Raw genomic sequence first — 23001 nt, forward strand, 5'->3', positions numbered from 1 at the left:
TGGACTACCAGAAATCTGTTTCATGTAGCTTGGCAAGGAAATTTTGCTACGCTACTTACTTGCATACAATTGGTTCGGAGCATAGTTGACCTGTAAATTCATCTAACGTAGTGAACGCAAAATGTAAATAGTAGGCAAACTGAGTGAATTGTAATTTTCATTGTAACCCAAATTTTTTTTCCCACTTTCGAAAGGCCAATAGCTGAATCTCAAATTGTTCGTTATGTTCAGCCTGCCACTTCCTATTGGACATTAATTTAACGGGGGCCAAAAAGTTCGGATGTGAGGAATTATCGGATTTCAACCAGCAGAAGCTTGGGAGGTTTCTAGAACCCCATAGGACCATACTTGGTATGGTGTTGTGGATAAAAAATTCTTTATTATGTGCTTGTAATTTGAGTTGCTTTGGTTTTATTGTTGTATATTTAGTGGCTGGATTTTTTTTTCCTATGTATGTGAGGTTTCTGTTTGAGCTTGTGTTTAGCAGTCCTATACTTTTAATGCTGTTAGATTTGGTTGCAATTGTCTGCTTGTGTTACTCTTTCAAGAATTTTCAGTGGAAGGCTAGCTGATTTATCAAAAAAGAAAGAGGAATTGGACTATTCCAATAAATGAACTACATAAATTACCTTATTTAATCTCAAGACTTGAGGAATTCTGAGTCTCAGGTCACCACATACATTCCTTGGTTAATCAATATACAACAGTTCAAAGCATTGATACTATTCACATAATTTATTCATGGTAGACACGAGGAAGCAACAGTATCCAAACGATAAGCCAAATTGTAGCTCGAAAACCATGTTCTATGCCCATCTCAGATGCAAACAGCATGACTTGAAGCCACGGAATATCTCAGGGCTCAAAAACCATGCTCTCTGCCTCTCGCTTTACGGATTCAAACAGCACAGACGACAGATAACGCTCTCCAAAGCTGGGGAAGATCACCTGTCCGGTTTTGGTAACAAAAATATCAGTACAAACTTTCCTAAATTCTCATTCCATTGTGTACACTCAACAAGTTTAGACTCAACATAAGTCCGGGAAAGAGATTCAATGGATATAGAACTTATTATAAATTTTGCGACAGTTGCATGCATACACCAGATTAAACAACTACAAAGTGACACCACTATATATAAAACACAAAAACAAATACAGTATATTCAGCAAAAAAGTCCTACATCTCAAGAAAGAATTTGGACGACCATGCAGATGAAGTATTGAGCAAATCAAACCTAGTAAACAATTCTATTTACTGATCTCTTATATTCTAAATTTAATATTTTATCAATCAATAATGTGTGTGGAGCTGTCAATTTGATCAGGTAACTGGCAATTGTGTATCCTAAGCAGACAGAAGCTAGTGTGCTGCCCACAGTTCACAAAAAATTGTTTCTTTCTTGTACAGCCATGTATACATATTGATATTGCCTCTACAGTGGGTTCTATGGCTGAACACAGAATGAGGTAACTAACTAGAAAGAACAAGATCAAACTTACAACAATGAGTTTTCCAGCATTTTCTGGCCTCTTTGCTATCCTAATTGCAGCAGCAGCTGCACCACCAGATGATATTCCTACCTGCAATACATGTTCGCACAGATATCTTAGAAGATCAAAAAAAACAAACCAGAGGGCATCCAACAACAAACTTTTTCAATAAAAATTTTGAGAATGGACACAGTAGCAAAAAATTGTTGGGGAAAAAAAAAGACCTTGTTGAAACATATTTTTCATTGTATGGGCTTACCAGCAAACCTTCTTTCAATGCAAGTAGCTTAGCAGTTTCAATAGCTTCTTCACTTGATACCTACAATGATACCATGTTGGTCAGAGATGTTAATGAAGAAAGGCAATAAAGCATAAAAGGGGAAAAAATGCGCTTGCATAAATTTCTAAAAGAAAATGTCATATTACATAATATAGAATATACTATCATCAAACCTTTAGCATAGGTTCAAATCCTATTGGACATAATTTATTTCCATATATTTTGTTATATTAAGAAAATTCATGACTGCCACAATGATAATATCAAACAAGATGAAACTTCTTATTATTTTAAAAATGAGAAAAAACTGGTGAACTTCATAAGGTTAGATACTAGATATTCCACATTTTAGAATAAGCCTTGGACAGATTATCTAAAACTTGCTTGTGATTAGGAAGTTCTGCACATTCTATCCCAATTAAAAGTTTTGAACACTTACTTGAACAACTTCATCAAGTATATTGACATCCAGAACTCCAGGGATGAAGCCAGCACCAATTCCTTGGATCTTATGTGGGCCTTGAGATTGACAGTTCAGTTAATCAAGTAAGACTTTGTTTGCATCAGATAGGACAGACATGTAAGCAAGCTTGCTACAGAATTTCAAGAGTTTTGAGGAAATGCTAATACAAAAACATAAAGAAATGGCAACTTCCCAAGACAAATAATCCAGACTTATCCTGATATGAAGTTTTAAATATCAATGTTATTGAGAATCATGACTCAAAATATGGATGAGACAATGAATATCGGCAGTAATTTATGTCAAGTTAATGATATGAAGAGAGGGGAAGGGACATAAGGAATATAGGTATGTGGCTTCAAATAGTTATCAAGGCCATGACCAAAAAAGCAAAAGATGGTTATAAAGTAGATAAAAGACTGTCAAAGCAAATTAATTTGATGCCAGTTCACTATTTCCTCAATGAATTTGTCTAATGAACTACATAAACATGTAAAAAGGCAACTTAACACTTACTCAAATAAATTGGTAAACAGAGTACAGAAACATCTAGTAGGAAAAATAACAATAAATAAACAGTAAAAATAAAGTTTGTTGCTTTAGATGAAAACTTGAAAATTACCATCAATAACAAAACAAACAAAAGAAAATCATCCACCAACCAGGATCTTGCAGCAATTCTATAGAAATGTGTTTGATTCGTACAGAGGTAAAAAATATGACATGCAGGTCCCAACAAGTCAAACAAAAAGTTGAAACTACTGGTAATCAACAAACAGTGGAAGATAGAAAAGTGGAACTGGATTGGTGGCGGAAGAGGTAATAGCAAACAGCTAAAAACACAAACAGAATCAGCACTTATTTCTCTATGCTAGCACAGAATGAGTTGCATATTATAGGACTATTCCAATACACCAGTTCAACTACCTATACATGCATATTAGCAGGGTCAACTCAGTTTTCTCTGCCTAACAGGGCTGGATATCCACCCAGACAGTACCATGATCTCACTTCTTCAACATTAGTTTAGTCTTGAATAGAAAGTAATTATTATTTAATCAAAGGCATAACATCCCACCCAGGGAAATGCCTCTAGGGATAGAACGTTTAGGCAGGAATCAAGCATGGTAACAAAACAAGATGGGAAAAGTGATGGAGAATGCAACAATGCTGGCAAATACAGAAGGATGTAAAGTTATTTCAAAAGTTGCACAAAGTTTAAAGATAAAGAGATATTAGAACCATTTTCTATGAAGGTAGAAAATGCAAATATGCCAGCAAATACATAAGGATGTAAAGTTATTTCAAAGGAAAAAGAAAGTTAAAAGAGAAACATATGTTAACAACATTTGCTACAAAACATTAGGAACGCAAGTAAACTAGCCAAAATGAATTTTAAATGATGCGCCCTCCAAGTTCTAGATGATACCCTTTGGTCCATGTTGCTAAGCCAATAAATTTTATACCCAAACGCGAGTGTAATAGCAATTAAAGTAATAGAGTAAATAAGGAAGAACATTTGAATGAAGCATGTAAAACATTATCACTCACCAGGTTTGCCTCCAGACAATACTGCACTTTCAACTGGTTCAATCCCATAGAGCTAAACACAAAAAGAAAGGGACTAAGAACATTGGGAAATAAACATCAGTAATAAGTTTATATTGACTTTTCCACTAATTCAGATAATTTAAAAAAGCTAACCTTGATGTCAGGGTTTTGCTCTTTGAGATACTTTCCAGCACCTGTTACTGTACCTCCAGTTCCTATCCCAGACACGAGCGCGTCAACCTTACCACCAGTCCCTTTCCAGATCTCTGGTCCTGTGGTCTCATAATGGACCTAAATACAAAGAATAATGTGATCATAATTCTCCAAAGAGCAACACATAAATGCACAAGACATTCACACAATGATACCTTTGGGTTTGCAGGGTTCTCAAATTGCTGAAGAATGTAAGCATTGGGAGTCTTTGCCAGTATCTCTTCCGCCTTCTGAACAGCCCCTTTCATACCCCTGGCTGGATCTGTTAAAACCAGCTCAGCTCCAAAAGCTCGAAGAATGGTTCTTCTTTCAAGACTCATTGAAGCAGGCATGGTAATTATGAGTTTGTAACCCTTGGCAGCTGCCATGAATGCCAAGCCTATGCCAGTGTTGCCGCTGGTAGGTTCAATCAAGACACTCTATAGCATGAACAAGAAGGAAATTCTATCAACTAAAAAGTTTCCTCATTCACCTCATTGCACTATTAAAGTATATAAAAGTAAAGAGATATCTAATTTTCAGTTGAACTATAAAGTTGAAAATGTAACATCACATGATTCATGTTAAAATGTGGGTGAACTTGGGACCAGAAGCTATTGCTCCAGGTATAGGAAATGCTTAATGAGTAAAATAGCATTTCTTTACTATTTTTAGCAATTTGTTAAATTAACACCACAGAAAATAATTCATAATCGATAAAACTTCACAACTTGGTGTTTATGTATGTGTTAAGCAAAATGACAATGTAATGGCAGTCTAATCCGCAAAGCATCATTTATATTCAACAAAATTGTGACACTGAAACTAGGATAACACTTAGCAGTGGTATCAATAAGAGACAATGCAAACATGCACAATGCAAATAGGCCTTTTAATTGAATATCTATTATGATTTCAAGTCAAGGTTAAAATGGACAAAAAAAAAACATATCTGAATGAGGATGATTTAATTACTAACCTCACCCGGAGTAATGAGGCCCTTTGCCTCTGCATCAGAGATCATACTATATCCAATCCTGGAAGGAAGGAAAGAATTTGCATATAGTACTGAGTGGGAGAAAAAACTTCCAACAATACAAATAATTTTAAGGCTGCATTGGGCATGGAATATAGCCTTGGAGACCATAATTAAATATAGCAATGTCCAGTGCCCTAAGTATCCCAATGATTTTGGGTTTGAATGCAAGAATCTTGAATCACACAGAACCAAGATTCCAATCAAGTCCAATTTAACAAGCAGATGCAGCCTCACGATAATTATTATGAGAAAGAAATTACATAGCTTTCAAGTAATTAGTTATTCCAATATAACAACAGAAGAAATGCAATTAACTACCTGTCTTTCACACTAGAGCAGGGCTCCATCATCTCTAGCTTAGCGGCAATTCGAGCAACACAACCATCTACAACACGGTTGAGATACACCAATGGTGTCTTACCAATTAACTGCAAATTCCAGAAAAGTAATTGTAAACATACAGTAAGCTAAGTGTCTTTCATTAATAAAATACAATAAGGGTATTAAGGTAGAGATTTAAATGTCTTACTTCAGTAACATCTTTCGCAATCACAGTCTTCTCCTCCACCATTTTTCACAGATCACTGGAAAACCAATATTAAATATCAGTTAATTATTATTACTCATTTAAACACACACACACAGAAGGAAACGTTTTGAAAATAGATTTTCATCACTAACAAACAGATTTTTAAGGGCTCAGAGTCCACATAAGTGAGCTTTATACAGTAATCAGTGGTGTCTAATGAGTTTGGATTTCATTTCAAAAAAAAAAAGAGTTCTGTTTTCATTTCTTTTCCTCCATACCTTCAGCAACTAAACAAAGTGTGAGACACCATATTAACAACCATTGAGATCACCAACTCCATATTATTAACAAAACAAATTACAAAACCATAATAAAGAAACAAAATCTACCTACAAAAGTCCAAAAGTTCAACTACTCCATTAAAAGGACTATAAAAAATGAATCAAATACAACATATTCCCCAATAATAAATTCTAAAGAAATCTAATCAAATACAACTTTCAAAGCTTAAAAAAACCAATCTTTAACAAACCCCATAACAAAAATGCTTTAAAGATTATAGTGTAAAGAGAAATTCTGCCACCTTGGAGATTTTGAAAGCAATGCAGAGCTTTACAGAGAAACCTTTGAAACCAAAAGGAAAAAAGAAAAGAAAACGATAACAATAACAATAAAAAGTGTGTGATAAGCTTGAAACTCTCACCAAGAAAAGCTTATCTGAGCTGAGAGACCAAAGACCAAAGACCAAACAGAACGTCGGACAAAGAGAAGGAGAGAAAGGGAAAGGGAAAGAGAGAGAGAGGGGGTAGCGGAAAGTCTAAGAAAACCTGTAGTTTTTTTGTTTATATATATAAGTAGAGTTTTTAGTGTGGGACCCTTTTCGCTATTACTCGAATATTTTGTCCTCTGCCGGCTATTATTTTAAATTAAACACGTATATGGAGTTGGCTTTTAGCCATTTTTGTCAATGTTTGCATTCATTACGTGTAATTTTGACAAATCAACCTATTATTAATATTTTTCCTTAAAAAAAAAAAAACCTATTATTAATATGCAAATTACCTTTTATTAATATTTTCTTTTTATAGAAGTTTTTACTTTTTAGTGATAATCTAATAGGACTCTATTATGTGTTTTATATGAGATTAAATTTTGTAAGATCCGTGGATTCCAGTTAGCTCAACTGATAAAGTCTCTCATGATTGAATAAGAGATCTGGAGTTTAATTCCCGCATACATCAAAAACTGATTATCATCAGAAACGGACGTTCTATTATTACCAAATTTAGACTCATATACTTGGTTTGAATCCTACCTCCACCTTTGCCATTATTTCTCTATAAATAAATAAAAATATTATTTTCATACATTCTATGCTAATAAAATTCAAAGTAAACACATTTAATTATTAATAACTATTTTATTCATAAAATATGGAAATTTTCAAATTTTTTATAGTTAGATTATATACAAAACAAAATGTTGATTGAATACTAAGTAATATAATTATATATTAATCTCCTATGAAGATGTTGATTGAATAAGTAATATATATATATATATATATATTTTTTTTTTTTTCAAGGAACTTATATATTATTTTCAATTTGATTTTTTTTTATATAGATAATAGTGCATCCTACCATTCAATCAATTCACTAATTTATTTTTGATAGTTACAACCAGGGAGAGTGGATTTAGATATTTCCATTAAAAATACTAAAATATTTCAATTGAGTTACAGCACTCTTGGTCAATTCATTAATTTATTAATTTAAAAATATTGTTGACTTTACAAATTAATATTATATTAAAGTATTAAATACAAAAATCAAGCATTTATGGTTAATCTTGCAAATAATGGTATAAAACGAATAATTAAATATAAAAACAACCATTATAGCACTATTGGTTTTATTTTAAGTGGCCCTGTCTGATTAAGAAAGTGTCACCACCACACACCCTTGGTGCAGTTGTCACTCCACAAATATAAATATTTATGGGGTATGGGGGGCAAGGGTCGGGGTTCAAGTCTCCAGAAGGGAGTTTCACACACATATACACTTAGATTAGGCTAGAGTATAAATTCTATCTTGTATAAAAAAAGGTGTAATTTTTTTTTTTTAAGATAGTTTTAATATATGACTTTCACTCTTAATAATAGCTCTTTATCATCAGACTAAGACACCAATCGATTTTTAGTGTAGGCGAAGATTGAACCTATGGCATCACATTTTATCATATATTATCACATAGCTTTTGTTTTGAATTTGTTATTGCCCTTTCCTTCTCTTCCTCCCAACTTCTTTTTATTCCTTTTTGCTAATAATTAATTCTTTGAACAAATATTGTATACCTTTATTTTTTTTAATAAAAAAAATTGTGTGCCTTTGTGGACCAGTTGACAGATACACGTACATCACAATCCAAAGTCAAATGTACTTAGACACTAAGCGTACTCGATACATTGCTTCATCGACCAATACAATGATAAATAAGAGTTTTTATTTTGTTTTGTGTCTAATTCATTGCTACGGCTACATAATAAGTTATGGATAACAATCCTTTGTTTTTTTTTTAGAAGATTATGGTTATGGATAACAATCCTTGTTGTGTAATATATATATATATATATATAAAATTTTCTGGTCCAATAGAATAAATGAAGTCACATTCTAGATAATTGGTTAGCAATAGCCAATAGGTGTTGTCCATTTTATGAAATAAGGGTAAATTATTTAAGTAAAAAAAAGGCAAATTATGATGACTAATTTGTAATTTACACTATTAGAGTTTGCGATTTTGATTTTGCCTCCTAAAATTTTAAAATTTTGATATGCTCCCCTTATATTAGGTATTTTTTGGATTTGCTTTGTCATGCCTAGCTGTGTGTTAACAGCTAGATTTCACCCTAATGACACCTATGCTTGTATTTGTTTTGATTTTACACCTTCTATATTTGAATATGTTTTTATTTTGTAGCCTCTATGTTTGAGACTATTTTGATTAATTATGAACTTAATGAACAATTAGGCATGGTGCATTGAAGAAAGGGAGTGAATCCAAACGATACCTAACTTTAGGAGAGTGGATGAAAATTACCTTAAACTTTAGGGTGTAATTTGTAATTTAGTCTAACCTAAACATTCCATTAGAGGAGTGGTTTCAAATTTAAACCTTATAGTTTCATTTATGGTTTTCAAACCCAAACCGAACCATATAGTCCGACCCAGTTAACCATGAATCGGTCACTATTACGATTCTTTTAACCTTAAAAACCTCTTTATGTGAAAAAAAGTATAGAGCCGCTCAAACCGTGGTCGGACCGTACGGTTCTGAGAACCATGGCCAGTTTTAACGGCTTGCTTGGTTCCCTTTTTTATCGTATTTTGGTCAAAAAACATAAATCAACCGGGAGAGAATTTAAATATAAAAAAGAAAAAGAAAAATCGTAAGAGAGAAAAAGAAAACAGAGAGCCACATTAGTATGTTACCACTATCACTGTTAAATTCCGATAGTATATTTTTGCCGATCATCCCCACATCCCATTTTCCTCTTCTCCTTCTTCTTAGCAACACTTCGCGCAGAAGCTAGAATAACTCCTCAAATTTTGTTTCTTTGTTCCTTGTTTCTTGAGTGCACTTAAAGATTTATTTGGATACCATTTATTTTGCTGAAATTGGAAATTTATTGTTGAAAGTACTGTAAATAAAGGTAAAAATTAATTGAAATAGTACAGCAGAATCCATAAATAGTGGCCAAATAAGCAATATGACTCATAAATAGTAACAAAAAAAAACTGAATGGTAAAATAATTTATAATTTTAATCCACGCACACTAAGTGTATGTTTGGATAATGTTGAAAAACACTTTTCAACTGTGTCCCATATTTTTCAATGGATTTCGTACACTGTTTACGAGACTTGAAAATATTTTTTTAGCAAAAACAATTTCAAAACTAGATCCCACGACATTATTCACATATTTAAAAATTATTTTATTATAGTGTTTTTAATTTTCAATAATAAATGATATTCAAACACAATCTAATAAATAATCACTTGTCTTCGTGTTTTTGTTAAGTGTGCCGCACTGTTTCGCTGACAACACCACTAGCCACGTGACCTCGTGAACCCAATGAAATAATTAGAGTGATTTGACTATTCAAATGTTTTTAAACTTTACTTGCAAATTTGTTATCCGTCAATATTGATACCAGCTTGTATCTTTCTTTTCTTTTTCTTTTTCTTTTTTTTAATAATAATAATATATGTCCTTTTTTAAAATTTTATTTAAGGTGGGTGGTTGCCCTTCTAATTGTTATATTATAATAATAATTATTATACTATTATTATCACAAGTTTAACTAATCAACATATAAATAAATAAATACTATATTTTTGTTTGTAAAAGTTATAATATGAAAAATACGTTTGAAAAAATAGATCTTTATATTTAATTGGACTATTTTAATTAGTTAGTATTTGTTTTTTTGTACTAATTTAATATATTTATTTATATTTTAAATAATTATTAAATTAATTATGACGTCATCACAATTCGACTTCGGTCCAACTTCAAAAACCTTGAACCTCTCCATTTTACGGTTCATTGAACGGTCCAGGTCTAAAAACTATAGTTTTGTTAGTATCAAATAAAATCCTGGTCTTTTTTGAGTTTGACGTTGGATTTTAATTTATATGATTAAAAAATTTTAGGATTTGATTTGAAACTAAAAAAATTATAAGGTTTAATTTGTATCAATCTTAAACTCTACATTTTAACTTAATTTTTTTGAAATTATAAGACTTAATTTTAAAGCATCCATAAATTATAAGGTTTAAAATTCAATATGAATTGGAACGTTAATAATCTTGTTTGCCCACTTTGTTAGGACTAGTTAATAATCTTGTTTTGCCTCCACCATTTACCTATCAAAAAAGAACAAAAAAAAATTGCACAATCTAGATCCGCTATATCAATTTTAGTTAATTTAATAGATAAAATCTCTTAACAGTAGATTAGAGACATGAAATAATTTAAAGGATTATCTATCTTCAACATGTCTAAATGATTTTTAATAAAATAAAATAAAATATTTTCTTACTTTGAAAATTCTTGGGACTTAATTGCTTGAGTTGGCTATAACAATCTTTAACAAGACAAAAAATTTCCTTTTTTTTTTTTTTTAGCTGCTAATTTGATCTTTTAATAATAAAAAATTTTAACACCTAATATAAATTATGATAGTATTAGACTAATGTGAAAGTGTGTTGCACCAATTATAATTGACCATTTCAACCAATCAAAGAAATATTAAAAAAAAAAAACTTGTATCCCTATTATTGCTTATTTTTTGTAAATGGGTTCAGAAAAAAAATATATTTTGGTAAATGAGCTGTGCAAGTCCAAAGTTCTCACTAAAATATGATCTGACAGCTTATAGCCTACCAAGCTGTCTGTTTTTTACTAAATTATACAAAAAAAGTATGGAATCAAAAACGTGGAATGAGGATCTAGCTTTGATATATATCCATTATAATATAACAAAACAATATTATATTTTGGTAAGAATCATTTAGGGGGCTTTGACCAAGTTAAGATGGATAACAGCATGTCAGCATTGCAATTTAATACTGTAAAAGATTTGCAAGGAAATTTTGAGATTAGATCTAATATTATATTTTCTAAATTTTTAATATTAAGATCCGAAATCCAATAGAATTATCAGATAATGGTGACTGAAAGATAATAAATTATTTGTATTCCCCGATAATGATCATATTCTACTCTTCTTTTCAGTTTAGAAAGCACCTGAGATTTTTTAGTTTTATTTATTTATTTGGATTACTTTATGGATTTCGCCCTGCGAAGTGTGAACCTCATGGCCCTTACCTACCTTTCTAATTTCCAAATTAATTAATAATCTCCATTGTGAAGCTATACATGCCATGTTTGCATAAAGTATGGACATATTGCTCAACGGCCGTGATCAATGCCCTCAATAACCTTTTAAGGGCTCGTTTGGAAGTTTATAATGGAATAAAATATCACCGCATATCCTTGGTAAGATGGTCATTCTATAAGTATAAGTGCTTATGGGGTGTGGGAGATAAGGACCGGGGTTCAGGTCTTCAGGAGGGAGTTTCACACACATGTACACTTAGATTATGTTAGAGTATAAATTATATCTTGTATAAAAAAAATGGAATAAAATTGAATGATCATTAAAGGAATGGAATAGAATGGATTTAGTAAAGAAAGGAATAGAATTGAATGAAATTAAAAAATTTTGTTTGGATGTTATAAAATAAAGGAATTGAAGAAAATGAAATGGAATGGAATGGAATGTAATTAATATTATTTGGAAGTGACATTAGAAGGAATGGAATGTAATTATTTTATAAAAACATTACTATTATACCCCTCATTTTAAAGAACATAAAAAATTATTCTAGTTTATGGAAAATGAAAAATTTATTGTAGCTAAAAATCAAGTTATGTATATTTTTATGTTGTAAAGCAATTCACGCATCACATATTTATTTTCAACAAAATAAATATTGTATAAAAATGCAAATAAATATCTTTTAAAAAAACTCTTATAATGAGTCTTGCTCAAACAAAACAAAATAACAAAATTCATTCCAAAACTTAAGTTGGCTAAGAAATCCCACACTTTTTTAAAATTTTTAGGCTTAAACATTAGTGTCAATAGTATACATTTGCGCTCATGATCTGGGCAACCAAAGAATATCTCCTTATATGTTGGATTTTCCATAAAAAATATGTAGGCCTTGATATTGGATCCACGTTCAATACGCCCAAAACTGTCTAAACTTCTGCTCCATATGACTGTCAAAAAAACTTTGCCAAAACCTCAGTCGCTCTATCAATTGCCATTGATACATTATCAAATGACTAGGAAATTACATTCCCAAATTTATCATCTTATGCCATTCATATTTTCTTACTTTTAGAAGACATTGCATCTTATGATGCTACTCGAGAACGTACAACAATAATTTCTGGTGACGTCTTATCATCTTCCACTTCAAAGAAAATTCATTATGAGATATCAAATTATCAATCTCATCAATAGTGGTCAATTGCCATTGATACATTATCAAATGACCGGGAAACTACATTCCTAAATTTATCATCTTCTGCCAGTCATCTTTTCTTACTTTTAGAAGACATTGCATCTTATGATGCTACTCGAGAACGTACAACATTAATTTCTGGTAACCTCTTATCATCTTCCACTTCAAAGTTCTTCAAAGAAAATTCATTATGAGATACCAAATTATCAATCTCATCAATAGTGGTCGATGCAGCATACCTAGTATGTTTCTCTTTTGCAGTTTCAGCATGATTATCTTTTGCTCTATCTTTAACCCAAAGTTGTGCCATTTTAAAGTAGTTGGGCATAGGTGTTATCATCCACTTCTTGGCTAAAGGTTTAGATTGTTACAAACCAAGAAAAATGGTTATACAATAGATATAATTATGTAATACAAAATTAAACTTACAAAAAAATGGTAATTTACCTTATGAGTGGCTCCCAAACTTCTGGTTCAACTGCTCATATATTTAAAGAATCATTCTATCCAAAACCGCTCAATCCATCTTTAAATATGCTATAGCATTCATTAAAATTATTCTTCAGTGTCTTTTGTTGATTCTTAACCTTATCCTTGTTAATCTCCATGTGAAAATTTTCAACCAACTCTTTCACTATGTTATCATATGCCTTAGAGAAAAAAGTTCCATTAACTCTACCACCTATGATCATTTTATGCAAAAAAGCATCCACTAAAGCATCATTCATAACACTACTCCATTGTACTTCTTTGCTTGGATCTCCACAATATTTTTTTTTGATAACTTACCCATACTATAATTAATAGGACAAAAAATACATATAAAATATTGTGTGAATATTAATATTAATTATCAAAAGATAGAGAACAATATCAAAATAAAAAGAGAAATATGCATAACATTTTAAGTCTAAGTAATTGAAACATAATATAGTCTTAAACGACATGACAACAATAAACCCAAAAGCTATCACATTTGGACATAGTTTTGCTATATGGCTAATGCTATAGAATCTCTTATAATATCTCCTTGCCTAGTATCCTCACCATCTTCTCTTAGAGTAGAGGCTGCACGTTTACAATAAGAATGTAAAACCTCTCCATCAACTTTAGCAATAAAACTTTGTTAGGAATCCAAGTGCCATAGTCTAGTCTGGATTGTATTGTATTAGTCATTGATATTTTTACTCATTGATATTTTACTTGTTGTTAGTGGGTGCAAGCTGTTAGTTGATGAGTTGGCACATAAGTGAGCTGGCATGGTTAGCTAAATGGCATGGTCAGTTAGGGAGTTAGTTAGTGGATAAAGACTTGTATATAAGCTTGGAAGTAGAATGGAAAAGGATAAGCAGAAAATTATTCAGTTGCTCGTCTTCTTCCTTATCTCTCTTCTCTATCTTCTAATTCTCATTAATTCATTTCTCTTATTCCTTAAGTTCTGGAGGACAGTTCCCTCGAAATAACTACCTTCTCTTCCCTAGTTCTTGATTTGTCAAGAACTTAACAGACTTTCATCAGGATCGACACCCATTAAATAATTACGAAATATGCAACATGATAAAATGATTTCATTTTGAGTGTCAACACAATAACTAAGCTTTGTAGTACTTGCTATGATAGGAAATCCCTTTTTTAATACACCAAATACTCTTTCAACAGCATTGCGCAATGACACATGTTGCAAATTAAACAAATCTTTAGCATTTTCAGGGGATGATCAGAGTACTCTTTTAAATGATAATGCACTCTCCTATAAGGTGCAATCAGACGACTTCTATTAATGTATCCCACATCAACAAGATAATATTTAGTTAATAAAGAATAACAATCGTTAATTATATAATATAAATTTTTTAATTATAAAGAATACATCCTAATACGTATTTGAATTCAATTTACCTTGTGGGATTTTCAAGCAGTTCATTCCCAACCCGATAATACGTATGTAAATTTTAAATCAAATGAGCATGCTACCAACACATTTTGTGTTAGGTAACCCTTCCAATCATGAAATCTTTGTGCATCCTCATTAGACACTTTGACGCGAACATGTGTTCCATCAAGTGCCCCAATACAATCTTGAAATTAACAATTGAGGTCAATTAATTCTTTTTAATCCCTTATAAAATATAATCAACCTCAAATTTGTTTTTTTAAGACTAGGGGCACCCTCCTTCCAAATTTCAAGAGCTGCAGGATAAAAGTGTAAGTTGACCTTAACTTGTAAAATCCCTTTTCATCAAATAAAAGATAAAGTATTATAGAGCAAACGTTATAAATTGAAATACTAACATGTGTATAAGCCTCAATTTTTTAGGAAATAATTAACCTCAACCATAGTTAAGGAAAATTCTTCTAACCCCTTATACAGCGATTGATAAAACCATTGTGTACTTTTAGTAACATGACTAATGAGTCACATGACTTGTTTAAATAATAAATACGGACGATTTTATAAATCACCACAAAATGACATTAAGAAGTGTGAATTGAACTACAAGGCCTTGTAGTAAAGAGTCTTTGCAGTTTAATTCACACATTTTAATGTTTTCAACAAACCCATCTAACATTCCAATCCCTCACCGTCTATTTTAACTATTAGATTATTAAAAAAAAAAAAAAAAAAGATCAAATGTATTTTTTTTTAGAAAAATCAAATGTAGAACTTTAAAATAAAGACTTTTGAGGCTAAATAGATAATATGTTAGTAGCTTTGTTGCTAAATAAAATATTTTGGGACTAAAGTAGATAGATTAAGCTAAAAAAATTACTTGCATTTAAATAACAACTAAATTAATGGACAAAATTTTTCTTGGGGAATCTCTTCCAATTGTAATTACAATAATGTAACGTTCTAATTTATTTTATTTTATTTTTCTAAAGAAAAGAACAATGTAAAATTGAGACTCCTAAGTTTTTTGAACAATAATCCTTGAATTGGCTTTAGATGATCATGCTTTGGGAAAGTCTTCTTTGTTGAGGCAATTCCAATCCTAATTCCCTTAAATACAAAATCAAATTGCATCCTCAAGGTAGCCTCATGCTCAAAGCAACACGACTTTGAAATTATCTCAAAGCATTATATTTACTTCTTCTTCTTTTTTGTTTGGGGGGGGGGGGGGGGGGGACTCTCAGTGGCGGTGTCACTTTAAGACCGTGGTATCCCCCTCCAATTTGTTTTTGAAAATTTTGTTATTGCTTAGTGTTTATATGAAATCCTTAGCAAAAATACCATTTGGCCTCCTAAAAAATTAATGTTTATATTCCTATTAATGTTAGTATCTTTTTAAATAATACATAACCAAAATAAACTATAATCCCAAAGCGGATACTGACTCACAAGTTTATAATAGGTTATAAATTTAGTATGAGTGTTTTTTGGGCAAAATATAATAATATCTCTTCAATCTCATTCTTGTTCTGTCATTTAGTTCTCAATTGTTTTGATCACTTATTTATGACCACCTTAAAACCAATTGATGATGAGAAAAGTACATTCAAATCTTTTATGGCATTCGATATCACACCACGTGGGCATGTTTTTAGAGTGGTTGTAGGGAGTCAAATTGTGGTCCCCCCAACAATTCCTCCCTCACAATGATACTCTCGTGACTCGAACTCATGACCTTGGCTCTGATACCATTTGTCGGATTGTGAGTTATGCCATTCCACCTCAAAATCAATTAGTGATGAGGAAAGCACACTCAAATCTTTTATGGCATTCGACATTATATCACGCAGGCATGTTTTTAGAGTAGTTATAGAGAGTCAAATTGTGATCCCCAACAGATTTAATTACAATATTAATCTAAATATTGTTAGAAAATTGTTAAAGAAAGTGTTTCCTTTAATTTATAAACCATTGAGTATATAAAATATGATTTGTGAATATATAAATATATATATATATATATATATATATATACACTCTTTTATAGTTTTCTTTTACATCTCAACATTGAAAAAACTACAATTTATTTCAAATGTAAATGATTATGACATAAGTTTTTTTTTTGTTTGTTTATTAAGCATGTAGTTTTGTAGTAATTATTATTTTTAAATATAGATTTATTTGATTTAAGATATGGCTTATATATACACACACATACACACAAGATTATATATTTATAAGATCAAGGTTAATTGCATCTTCTCAAAGAAAATTATCTGACTTCACCAAAGCCCCTCCTTAGTCTTCTACAAGAGAGTAGGGAAACAAGTAATTAAAAGTGTATGAGGAGGAATTGGGATAACTAAGAGCTCAACTAGTTTCAATAAGTCTAATGACATAGTTATTTTTTAATAACTTTTCTTATGTATAATTATTTGATGATACGATGTGATTTGTAATTTTTTAAATATAGATTTATTTGATTTAAGATATGGCTTATATATACACACACATACACACAAGATTATATATTTATAAGATCAAGGTTAATTGCATCTTCTCAAAGAAAATTATCTGACTTCACCAAAGCCCCTCCTTAGTCTTCTACAAGAGAGTAGGGAAACAAGTAATTAAAAGCGTATGAGGAGGAATTGGGATAACTAAGAGCTCAACTAGTTTCAATAAGTCTAATGACATAGTTATTTTTTTAATAACTTTTCTTATGTATAATTATTTGATGATACGTTGTGATTTGTAATTTTGTATACAATAAAAGCATGGTTAATAATGGGCTCACTTGAAAATGACGTTACATATTACAATCCTCCAAATTTACCATCTCTTTAAATGATATATATATATATATATATATATATATCTTTTTCTTTTTATAAACCACCTCAGGGGTGACTTTTAAAAAAAAAAAAAAAAAAAAATATGGGAGCCTCATGGGTGACTTTATTTGTATACATATACTTTTTTTTTTTTTTTTTTTTGGGATAACTCAGATGTTTAATTAACAAAAGGACTAACCATCATCAACCACCTAATGAGTGACTTTATTAATTATTAAGCAAACAATTTTTGATAACTCAAAAGTTTCATTAACAAATTAAAAGGACTAACCAACATCAACCACCTAATGGGTGACTTTATTAAGCAAGCAATCAACTTTATGTCAAAACATTTTGTGCTTATCTCTCCATAGTCTACTTCAAGAATTAGACTTCTGATAATCAAAGATTACAGAAGACAAACTACTTCTCGCATTATTAAATTTTCGACCTCTAGAGTTGAACTTGGGAAAATCTAGGATGACAATCATGTTAAGAAATTTCCACAATGCTCTTTAACTAATATTCCCCTGGCTCCCACTTCAGTATTAGCATGAAAAACACTATTTGTGTTGACTTTTACCTAGTCCCTAAGGGGTAAACCATGCTTGAGGGCTGTTTTCAACTAAGGTTAGGTTAGATAGGATGAGGAACAGTAGTAGAGATAAAATCATATTTGAGAACATCTGTATAAGCAATATTCCTCCGTTGACACCTTAAAAAAAATTGCATTTCTTGCTTTCTAATTGATCACCAAGACACCAAGAAATGTAAGCCAAACGAACTCTTAACTCAATCACAACTGTGTGTTTTTAGACAAGTGATTTTTGCATTAACCACTATTGATTCAAGTTATATGCTTATAAAGATATGGTCCGGCCAATTTTACTTTACTCTCCCGCTATCCGAATTGGCCCTAACTCGTCTTGAACAAATTGCTTGTCGATAGGAATTAAAATTATATGTTTTCTGATTGTGAAATCATCAAATAATTGTTGCAACTTGCAGTTGCTTTTCTCCTAACTTTTCCTTCCTCGATTAGTCAATGAGATTATTAACTTTATGCGCCATTGAACACTAGGTGGTTTGTGAAGAATAAAGATTTGTTGGAAATTGGAACCCAGACCACCCTCAAGCTTCTTCAAATGGTTCAATTTTTGTCAAACTTTGTAAAAAATTATATTCATCAGTAGTTTTAGGAAATTTTGTAATTACGCATTTGATTGGTGTAAACAGGTTCGATCAACTTGATTACAAGAATCCATGCATCCCTTGGAGTAAAACAGTAATTTTCAAGATACCCATATTGTGTTGGAAATGATAATCAGATCATTCAAATGGGTGTCAATTAAAAAAACATATTGAGAAAATTACCTTTGATATAAAATAATTTTGGGATTAATTTGTTACTTTTAAAACTTAGAGTTTAATTTGTTAGATGCCTATATTACAGGGTTTAAAATGAAATTTTACCAAAAGCCTTTTAAAATAAAATAGTTCTACAAGCTAACACGTAAAATTGAGGAAATACAGTTATTTATTTACATGGATTTGATTTTTTTTTTAAAGTGAGATATATTAAGATTGAAATATATAACATTCATTCCATAATAATTGGTTTTTATCATTATGTTTTTTTTTTGGTTATGTAGATAGTAAACATGATTTAAATCTTGATTTTTATTCAATGCTTATAAATTTTACCATTTGAGTTTACTAAAACTCATGATTTTAAACCTTTAATGGACAATATATAGAATTAAATAGTCAACTTATGGGATCTGCTTTTGTAATCCATCCAATATTCTAATTTTTGATATGAAAAAAAAAGGAGAAATACTACTATATTCACAAAATTTTCTTAATACTTTCATAACAAATTCTAAGTAGTAAGTTATTATTAATTGTTATGGATAAGAAAATAATTATTATGAATGAAAAAAAAAGTGATTTAAATTATGAATTTTAATTAAAACTAATAACAATTTACTACCTATAATTTGCAATAAAATATATTGTAAAAATATTGTCAACATAATCTTTTAAAATAAACTCCACCATTCCACCTATTTCTTAATATATATATATATATATATATATTTTAATAAGTACAAGTTTTTGATACAAAGGCCAAGGTTAAGGAAGGAACAATTTTAAAGGCTGTTTGGATTTTGGTATTTTCATTATCTATTGTTCTGTTTTTATCACTTATCACTTAAAAATGGTGGGACTCATAGAGAGTAAGTCTATTTGGCTATGTTTTCAAGTTTTGTTTCCATCACTAAATTCTCTGATTTTTGAGTGATGAGTTAGTAAAATTGAAATCAATTTTTGGGTGCTTTTGAGTTATGAAAAGTGATGGTGGCATTTTGGTAAATATATTCATATGGTGGGCCCGTTGTCTGTGTCCTGTCTTTTCCTTACCAGCTCCAATGACTACCAACGGCTTTCTCTTTCTTCCAGACCATCTCTTTTCTTTCTTTCTTTTTTGCCTTTTCCTATTCTCTTCCCAAGCCACTCTCTTCTCCCCATACCCATCTGCCATTAACACAACCCATTACTCTCACAGTTCCGGTCTGCCACTCCAGCTGAAGCTCAAGTCTTCCTTCTACTCCGTCTCGGCAGTGGGTCTCGTGGGCTGTGGGTATCTGTTGTCTCAACAATGGGTTTCTCCGTACCCATCTTCCTTCTACTCCAGTTTGTATCTATTGTTTTTGGGCTGTGGGTAAGAGGGAAAAAAAAATCTGAAATTTGGAGTGGGAAAGAGAGAAATATGGGCTATGGGTAAGAGAGAGAGAGAGAAAAAAAAAAAAGAAAAAAAAAGAAGAGATTTGGAGTGGGGAACAGAGCAAATCTGGGTTGTGGGTAAGGCAAAATAATATGAAATTTGGAGTGGGGAAGACAAAAATATGCTCTAGTTCAGGGCATTTCAGTAGTAATTACCTAGAAGAAGAAGCCCCTGAGCACAATCCATGTCTTTTAGGTGGCTGGGGTTTAGCCCAAAAGCTTCGGATAGTAGCTCAAATAGACTAAGCCCCAAGTTTATTGCTCTCTTTGAGTATTCATTTACCATGTGCCTTTCATGGTAGATCATTGATGCACATACAGCCACAGGAGTATTACAAGTCAAATTGAAGTTAGAAGAAGATAAAGGCAAATCTATGACATGGTAGTTCATAACTTAAAAAGGTGTTTTGGCCTAAATAAAATTGCCTTGACTATAGATCTCAGTAGATGCATGCCTTAAAAAATACTATATTATACATAGCCTAATCAATTATGTTTAAGAGCAAGCCTCAATTGTCTCAGCTGGGTGATAACATGTAAATATTGTGGATTGGAAGCCAGGGTTGTGAAGCTAAATATAGGACTGTATATGTCAAGAGCTCATGACTTAGTGCCACTTGAGTTCAGTTCTTTCATGACCATTTTCCTGAGAAAGTTGTAGTGAAGATCTCTGGTTTGGTTTTGGGGTAAGTGGAGTAAAGAAGGGAAGGTAGGGGTTCTGGTGCATTGGTAGTATATGTCAGAGTGTGGGTCCCAATTTTTTGAGTTTTTGGAGTTGAAAACAGAACTGAGTTTATGTGTCAAACCGGCTTTTGGAGATATTTGGGAATTTTTGAATGATAAAAAATGAGTTATAGAGTGATAAGTGATAAATGAGAGGTGATGATATTTTAGTGAGGAGTGATGAGTGATTTTTTTTTTTTCCACCCAAACAGGCCCTTATAGTTTATGAGGGGAGATGTCCACCCAATCGGTACAAAATCCAGCCCAACTTCCAAAATAATGGGCCGCGAAAATTGCATCACTAGGAGCAAAACCGCAAAACCCAAAAAGAGTTTTATTTTTTTATGAGAAACCCCCAAAAAGAGTTGGCAGAGGTAAGAAGAAAAATTTCAAACTTCAAAGAGTTGCACTAAGCTCAACTCGGACTTAGCAATTAACCTTTTATTTTATTATTTATTTTATTTTAGAATATTAAGTATTTTTAACACAAACATAGAAATGAGAGAAGGTCTTAAAAAAACTAATAGTGATGCATATTCAAAATGGTCCAACTCTTAGATACATAACACATGTTTTAAACATTTTTAACACATTCTCATTTTCTAATGTTGGATTAACCCATTGTTATTTATTTATTTTAAGAATACTAATTGTTTTAATATAAACTCATAACTTAGCAATACACAACTTAACAATTAACCTTAGTTGTGAGTGAGAGAGGTTAAAAAAAATGGAAAAAAAATGGCAAAAAATTCATAGTTAATAAACTTTTTTTTTTTTTAGGTTGAGATTAAAATTGAAACTTTTAATCTCAACCTTTGATTTGCTATTACATTGAATCTCAATTTGCTCAACTCAATCATTCCTTTAGGCTCCAACTTATTCATCCAAAAAAAAAAAAAAAAAAAGGGAACAATTTATCTAATTTTTTTTGCTGAAAGTACGATAAATAAAAAGTAAAGTTAAGTGTGTATTTAACTTCAAATTAAAAAGCTAGTTTATTTTACTATTCAGCTTATTTTTGGTATTATTCACGGACTCCACTGTACTTTTTGGTATTATTCATAAGTCCCACTGTATTATTATGACTAACTTTTATCTTTATCTACAGTATTTTCAGTAAAAAGTTTTCAGTTTCAGTAAAATAAGCAGATCCCAAACAGACTAGTATGTATTTGGCTCCAAATTAAAAAGTTAGCTTATTTTACTATTCAGCTTATTTTTTCTACTATTCATGGGTCTCACTGCACTTTTTTGTACTATTCATGAGTTATGTTGTAACTATTTTAACTAACTTTTACCTTTATCTACGGTACTTTTAGTAAAAAGTTTTCAATTTCAACAAAATAAGCAGATCCCAAACAGACTAGTGTGTATTTGGCTCCAAATTAAAAAGCCAGCTTATTTTACTATTCTGCTTATTTTTTCTACTATTCATAGGTCTCATTGCACTTTTTAGTACTATTCATGAGTCACGTTATAACTATTTTAACTAACTTTTACCTTTATCTACGGTATTTTCAGTAAAAAGTTTTCAATTTTAGCAAAATAAGCAGAATCTAAACAAACATGGGATCTGCAAATAGTAAGATCTTCTAGGATTCAAATTATTCAATTTAGGCATTCCATCCAATTTAGTTAAAAATTTGCAACTATAAAAATATTTTTCTCACATGAAAAAAACTATATAATTAATAAAAATATTTGATAGATTTTTCATGTGAGATATTTTTTTTCATTATATGATTCCATGCTTAACAACAAATTTTTAAAGAAATTGAACAAAATATCTAAATTAAATAAATTTGAAACATAGTGGACTCAACCAATGGCGGAACTAGGATTTGACATGAGGGGCCAAAAATTACATTTGACATCACATTTATGCACGTGCAAGTGAACATATATATATATATATATAGTATTTGAGATCAATTTGCAAAATAACAATTCATTTGTGTGTATATTAAGCAATATTTGAATGCAAGAAAATTCAAAATAAAACACTAATTCAAACGATTTGGAAAATACTTATATTGCTTTTATTTTTTGGGGCTAAATTGAAAATTTACTATTTAAGTTTGATTGAAATTCATACCAATTTTTTAACTTT

At 30.9% G+C, this 23001-nt stretch overlaps 1 protein-coding gene across 4 annotated transcripts; it reads right to left on the bottom strand.

Annotated features, from left to right (window-relative positions):
* Positions 1-600: 600 nt before the first annotated feature.
* On the bottom strand, positions 601-6405 carry LOC126717311 (cysteine synthase). 4 transcript variants are annotated; one of them, XM_050418900.1, is made up of 11 exons: positions 6252-6404; positions 5549-5603; positions 5338-5447; positions 4960-5017; positions 4157-4420; positions 3942-4079; positions 3789-3840; positions 2214-2293; positions 1754-1813; positions 1504-1584; positions 601-948 (listed from the first exon to the last, which is right to left on the bottom strand). In XM_050418900.1, the coding sequence occupies exons 2-11, from the start codon at positions 5588-5590 to the stop codon at positions 856-858; spliced, it is 978 nt and encodes a 325-aa protein (XP_050274857.1). In that variant the 5' UTR covers positions 5591-5603; positions 6252-6404; the 3' UTR covers positions 601-855. The 4 variants fall into 4 exon arrangements, with proteins under 4 accessions (XP_050274857.1, XP_050274858.1, XP_050274859.1 ...); XM_050418901.1 differs by having other exon boundaries at positions 6132-6363; XM_050418902.1 differs by lacking the exon at positions 6252-6404 and adding an exon at positions 5701-5775.
* Between the last annotated feature and the right edge of the window lie 16596 nt (positions 6406-23001).

Source organism: Quercus robur, chromosome 3 (assembly GCF_932294415.1).
Source record: "Quercus robur chromosome 3, dhQueRobu3.1, whole genome shotgun sequence".
Lineage (NCBI taxonomy): Eukaryota > Viridiplantae > Streptophyta > Magnoliopsida > Fagales > Fagaceae > Quercus > Quercus robur.

Coding starts and splice junctions, on each gene's coding strand:
- LOC126717311 (XM_050418900.1), bottom strand. CDS start 5,590: ATGGTGGAGGAGAAGACTGTGATTGCGAAAGATGTTACTGAA. Junction 1,585..1,753: donor CATTGAAAGAAGGTTTGCTG/GTAAGCCCATAC, acceptor CATGTATTGCAG/GTAGGAATATCATCTGGTGG. Junction 949..1,503: donor ATGCTGGAAAACTCATTGTT/GTAAGTTTGATC, acceptor AAAACCGGACAG/GTGATCTTCCCCAGCTTTGG.